This window comes from Littorina saxatilis, unplaced genomic scaffold, assembly GCF_037325665.1.
Source record: "Littorina saxatilis isolate snail1 unplaced genomic scaffold, US_GU_Lsax_2.0 scaffold_1939, whole genome shotgun sequence".
NCBI classification, from domain to species: Eukaryota; Metazoa; Mollusca; class Gastropoda; order Littorinimorpha; family Littorinidae; genus Littorina; species Littorina saxatilis.
Genome location: NW_027126163.1, coordinates 1,136 through 7,892, shown reverse-complemented (window position 1 = coordinate 7,892; position 6,757 = coordinate 1,136). Strand labels below are relative to the sequence as shown.

Below are 6,757 nucleotides of genomic sequence, written 5' to 3'. Positions count from 1 at the left end.
TGGGATGGGGGCAAAATGGGATAACGGCCAAACGGGATTGCGCTATAATGGGACGTGGAGCTAATGGTACATGACATGGTGGTAAAATGACACTTGGCCTGTAAAATGTCGCAAAATGGGATGGGGGCGAAATGGGCTAACGGCGAAACGGGATTGCGCCAAAATGGGATATGGAGCTAATGGTACATGATATGGTGGTAAGATGACACTTGGCCTGAGAAATGTCGCCAAAATGGGATGGGGGCGAATTGGGATAACAGCGAAACAGGACTAATAGATCCCTTGGCTTGGGATAGTGCGACTCTGTCACTGCTAGCTTTCCACTCGGAGAAAGCGACCGGAATTTCCCAACGATGGGACATCCTAGTACTGAATTTTTTTTTTTTAATTCTTAAAATTAACAGAGTCGCGCTACCCCAAAAGTCAAGGAATTTCGTGTTTGTCCCTTGACTTTGGAGATGACAAGAAAATATCGGGCGCAAAAACGTGATTTGTAAAATTTTTCACAACATATGTCGCCTTGCCCCATGTATGTGATGAAACCATTCATATAGCTCTGCGGGAGCTCTGCACTTTTGGACGTCCCCATTTCACTGCTGTACAGCAAACATCGTCCCCAAATACCTGTTTGTTTCTAAAAATTCACGCTGGAGGTTGCATTTTATGTAATAACCTCCTGGAATGAGTTTTGACACTTTAGAATGGCATGTAAAATGACACATGGCCTATGAAATGTCGCAAAAATGGGATGGGGGCAAAATGGGATAACGGCCAAACGGGATTGCGCCAAAATGGGACGTGGAGCTAATGGTACATGACATGGTGGTAAAATGACACTTGGCCTGTAAAATGTCGCAAAAATGGGATGGGGGCGAAATGGGCTAACGGCCAAACGGGATTGCGCCAAAATGGGAAGTGGAGCTAATGGTACATGACATGGTGGTAAAATGACACTTGGCCTGTAAAATGTCGCAAAATGGGATGGGGGCGAAATGGGTTAACGGCGAAACGGGATTGCGCCAAAATGGGATGTGGAGCTAATGGTACATGATATGGTGGTAAAATGACACTTGGCCTGAGAAATGTCGCCAAAATGGTATGGGGGCGAATTGGGATAACGGCGAAACAGGACTAATAGATCCCTTGACTTGGGGTAGTGCGACTCTGTCACTGCTAGCTTTCCACTCGGAGGAAGCGACCGGAATTTCCCAACGATGGGGCATCCTAGTAATGAATTTTTTTTTTTTTTTTTAATTCTTAAAATTAACAGAGTCGCGCTACCCCAAAAGTCAAGGAATTTCGTGTTTGTCCCTTGACTTTGGAGATGACAAGAAAATATCGGGCGCAAAAACGTGATTTGTAAAATTTTTCACAACATATGTCGCCTAGCGCCATGTATGTGATGAAACCATTCATATAGCTCTGCGGGAGCTCTGCACTTTTGGACGTCCCCATTTCACTGCTGTACAGCAAACATCGTCCCCAAATACCTGTTTGTTTCTAAAAAATCACGCTGGAGGTTGCATTTTATGTAATAACCTCCTGAAATGAGTTTTGACACTTTAGAATGGCATTTAACGCTCATTGAAGTTTTAACAAACTTTCTAACACCTAAAACATTCATAGCACCGATAACGTAATTCTAGCTCTGCACTTTGTGTACACATACGTCCCCATTTCACTGCTGTACAGCAAACATCGTCCCCAAATGTCTGTTTTTCTAAAAATCACGCTGGAGGTTGCATTTTATGTAATAACCTCCTGAAATGAGTTTTCACACTTTAAAATGGCATTTAACGCTCATTGAAGTTTTAAGAAACTTTCTAACACTTAAAACAAAAGAGACCCCAAATGCCTGTGTTTTGAGCAAGATGGCATTTTGATACACAGCCGACCCCAAATGACTGTAAAACCACCTATGTGTGTATGTATGTGTGTGTATGTATGTGTGTGTATATGTGTGTGTATGTATGTGTGTGTGTGTGTGTGTGTGTGTGTGTGTGTGTGTGTGTGTGTGTGTGTGTGTGTGTGTGTGTGTGTGTGTGTGTGTGTGTGTGTGTGTGTGTGTGTGTGTGTGTGTGTGTGTGTGTGTGTGTGTGTGTGTGTGTGTGTGTGTGTGTGTGTGTGTGTGTGTGTGTGTGTGTGTGTGTGTGTGTGTGTGTGTGTGTGTGTGTGTGTGTGTGTGTGTGTGTGTGTGTGTGTGTGTGTGTGTGTGTGTGTGTGTGTGTGTGTGTGTGTGTGTGTGTGTGTGTGTGTGTGTGTGTGTGTGTGTGTGTGTGTGATTTGTCAGTGTGTGTGTGTGTGTGTGTGTGTGTGTGTGTGTGTGTGTGTGTGTGTGTGTGTGTGTGTGTGTGTGTGTGTGTGTGTGTGTGTGTGTGTGTGTGTGTGTGTGTGTGTGTGTGTGTGTGTGTGTGTGTGTGTGTGTGTGTGTGTGTGTGTGTGTGTGTGTGTGTGTGTGTGTGTGTGTGTGTGTGTGTGTGTGTGTGTGTGTGTGTGTGTGTGTGTGTCAGTGTGTGTGTCAGTGTGCGTGTGTGTGTGTGTGATTTGTCAGTGTGTGTGAACTTGTGCATTGTCCGTACATGGCATGTGCTCATTTTTGAAGAGAGATTCCATTCTCCTGTTCTCACAGTCACTGTTCTAGCACTTGGCAACTGCAGGGAAACTATATTGGTTGTAAACTTTGTGAAGAAAGTTGTACTGAGCAGTGAAAAAAATTGACGAAACCTCGTTTAGCCCATGTACCCCGTATGGCATTGAAAGTAACCCCGTCATTTTAAACCTTGAAAACATGGTAGCCAAGTAAATCTGCAAGTTTTCTGAAATTATAAATGCTCAAACATTGCAGGAAGCCAGTAGGAATTGTGGAAACATATATGTGCCATAGATATCATTGTGGAGCGGATGTTTCCTGTGCATTTGGGAGCTCAACCCGGCAATATTGGGCGCCCTAGATCGGGGAATAATTGGTTAGAATAGATTGTGCTGGTGATTGTTGTCCTGTGTTAATTTGCTGTTGTTTGTTTGTTGACCACATGTATCAGTGTTTGCATGTGACAGATGGGAACGGAGGTTTGTACCGCGCGCTGAAGGAACACGGTGTGTTGGACGACATGACCAAGCGCGGCACGCAGTGTGTACACGTGTACTGTGTTGACAACATCCTCGTCAAAATGGCCGACCCCGTCTTTCTCGGATTCTGTCTCGACAAGAATGCTGAGTGTGGTGCTAAGGTAATTTATAGCAAAATACTCAAGTTGCATATTTAGTGATGAAATGAGAGTCTGTGAGAATGTTTCATGTTTCTTATTGTTGTTGTTGTTTAACTACAGGCTGTCTGTCATCCTGTGATTCATTTTTTACTGCTGGTGTGTGGAAGTCACCAAGACGAAATTTGTTCTCGAAATTCTTTGTCACTTCCTCGGGAGACAGAAGAAGTTACAGAATTTTGACGTGAGGCCATCATTCGCAATTCTTTTCAAATTAATTGTTTGGCTTTTGACGTCAGATATTTCACTTCAAAAGAGATTTTGTATGTCTTTAACATGCTGACTGACTGTGTGACCCTGTGCAGGTTGTAGTATGTCTTTAACATGCTGACTGACTGTGTGAGCCCTGTGCAGGTTGTAGAGAAGACGGTTCCCCAGGAGGCGGTGGGGGTGGTGTGCAAGGTCAACGGGCGTTACCAGGTGGTGGAGTACAGCGAAATCACATTATCCACCGCAGAGAAGCGGGCAGCGGACGGGCGCCTGGCGTTCAATGCCGGCAATATATGCAACCACTTCTTCACGCTCAACTTCCTCAAACATGCCTGCGAGTACGTAGATATTGTGGTGCGCTCTGCACTGTAATATTATTGTGGTGCGCTCTGCACTGTAATATTATTGTGGTGCGCTTTCCAGTGTGTTTCTTTTGGGATTTTGTTCTCTTAATTAACCTGCAATGTAATATTTTTAATCAACACTGCATCTTATTTTCTTGTCTGAAAAGAGAAGTGATGATGATGATGATGATGATGATGATGCTGATGATGGTGATGTTGATGTTGATGATGATGATGATGGTGATGATGATGGTGATGGTGATGATGATGATGATGACGATGACGATGATGATGATGATGATGATTTAAGAGCATATTTTTAGAAAGTACTCGTTATGTGTGAAGAATCTTGCCCTATGCTTTGCTTTTAGTTGTACCGTTGAAAACACCCTCTAGCTGTTAATACATGTGTATTAACATTTTTATATTTAGTCAAGTTTTGACTAAATATTTTAACATCGAGGGGGAATCGAAACGAGGGTCGTGGTGTATGTGTGTGTGTGTGTGTGTGTGTGTGTGTGTGTGTGTGTGTCTGTGTGTGTGTGTAGAGCGATTCAGACTAAACTACTGGACCGATCTTTATGAAATTTGACATGAGAGTTCCTGGGTATGAAATCCCCGAACGTTTTTTTCATTTTTTTGATAAATGTCTTTGATGACGTCATATCCGGCTTTTCGTGAAAGTTGAGGCGGCACTGTCACGCCCTCATTTTTCAACCAAATTGGTTCAAATTTTGGTCAAGTAATCTTCGACGAAGCCCGGGGTTTGGTATTGCATTTCAGCTTGGTGGCTTAAAAATTAATTGATGACTTTGGTCATTAAAAATCGGAAAATTGTAAAAAAAAATAAAAATTTATAAAACGATTCAAATTTACGTTTATCTTATTCTCCATCATTTGCTGATTCCAAAAACATATAAATATGTTATATTTGGATTAAAAACAAGCTCTGAAAATTAAATATATAAAAATTATTATCAAAATTAAATTGTCCAAATCAATTTAAAAACACTTTCAGCTTATTCCTTGTCGGTTCCTGATTCCAAAAACATATAGATATGATATGTTTGGATTAAAAACACGCTCAGAAAGTTAAAACAAAGAGAGGTACAGAAAAGCGTGCTATCCTTCTTAGCGCAACTACTACCCCGCTCTTCTTGTCAATTTCACTGCCTTTGCCATGAGCGGTGGACTGACGATGCTACGAGTATACGGTCTTGCTGAAAAATGGCAGCTACTTGACTAAATATTGTATTTTCGCCTTACGCGACTTGTTAAAAGTTCCATTCTTTCCATAAGCTTACCATCCTAAAGAAGGCAGTAACGTGCCGAAATATTGATTATAGATATAAACGTACCTAACCTGGTTACTGGTGTGTTTTCTTTTCATTTAAACCCTCTAGCTGGTATAAAAAGTATCTGCTTCTTCACAAACTCCTGTTGACAACTGGAACAGGGGGCACATGCAGACGGTATTTGGTAGTAAGTAGTATGTACGATGTAGTAGGTAAAGAGTTGAATCAAGCCAACTTTCTCACTAAACCCCTGCTCACATGTTGCGGACTGTAGGGCACACATCTAAGTCAAAAAGCCATATCTGTTTTTTTACGTTTCGCTTATGTGTCTTTGACAGCCATGGTTTACAGTTCTGTTACTTCACATTATAATTTGTATTTTTGACCAAAATATGACATTTTAAACAGATCGAGACAATCGGTGTTCCTCCAAGACTGCGAGAGCGATGATTGTCGAGTTCTGTGTAAAATGTCATATTTTGGTCAAAAATACAAATTATAATGTGAAGTAACAGAACTGTAAACCATACAAATACAAATAACAGTTACGTATCAATCAAACATGCACTCTTTGTAGTCTGCTATAACCACCTAGATATGAGTTTTTGTCAAACTCTGACATCACATGGCTCAAACAAGGGAAATCCAATTATTTAATCGACATGTTGCGTGTTGTTTGCGGTAACTAAACTTGCAATGTGTGGTGTGTGTGTGGGTGTGCAGCAAGCCCCAGGAGACACAGCTGAAGCACCACGTTGCCAAGATGAAAATCCCGAACATTGACGCCAGCGGCAACACCGTCAAACCTGAATCTCCCAACGGCATCAGGATGGAGAAGTTTGTCTTCGACGTCTTCCAGTTTGCCACGTGAGTAGCTGCACAGTGGACAGTGGAGCCCCCTTTTAAGACCTCTGAGAATGTTGAAAATCAGATATTGTAAAAGAGCAAGATTGAAACTGAAGGTAGATTGACAGAGGTTTTGAACAGAAAATCAGGTTTTGAAAAGGACAAAACAAAACTGGAGGTAAATTTACAGAAGTAGTGAACAGAAATATGTTACTGTATGAACAGTAAATCAGGCCTTCAACAGAAAATATGAAAGCAAGGTCTTACAGTTACAGTGGGTCCGTCTTGAATCCGGGGGGAGGGGGGGTCCTCTGTATCAGGTTTGTCAAAATGTCTCCAGTGGATTAAGAAATAGATCACATTTTCCCTGTGAATAATTTAGTTCTAGCAAATATAGTTTGATAAATGGTGAAATCCCAACGTGCGTTTTTTTTATTTTTACTCTGCCCCTGTTTTTTGTGGCTTTATGGCTATCTGACATAATGCTTGAACACAAGAACAATATTGCTGCTTCTCTTCACTATTCCCCATGCAGTGACTCTATGAGCTTGTACAACAGATACCCAATTAACACTTTTTATTACAGCTTAAACCCCTTCTTCATCGTCAAATACCCCTTTTACTTTATATTCCATACTTCACACATAGCGCTGTCAAGTTTCCAGTACACAGATAATCACATTGCTGGTATATTAACAGGAGGGGTTCAACTTCATCTCAGTCAATTTCAAATGAAATGTATGCTAACAATACTGTTATCGTTGAGCATGTGACAGGGGTGAAACACAAAGGTTGA

General features: G+C 41.6%; 1 protein-coding gene across 1 annotated transcript; it reads left to right on the top strand.

Moving 5' to 3' along the window:
* Window positions 1-3,017: 3,017 nt before the first annotated feature.
* Window positions 3,018-5,982, top strand: LOC138954620 (UDP-N-acetylhexosamine pyrophosphorylase-like; the record flags this gene model as incomplete). The annotated part of the gene is made up of 3 exons (XM_070326422.1): window positions 3,018-3,230; window positions 3,621-3,844; window positions 5,839-5,982. Coding segments are annotated over exons 1-3 (566 nt in total), but the record flags the coding sequence as incomplete, so codon positions are not given.
* Window positions 5,983-6,757: the final 775 nt, after the last annotated feature.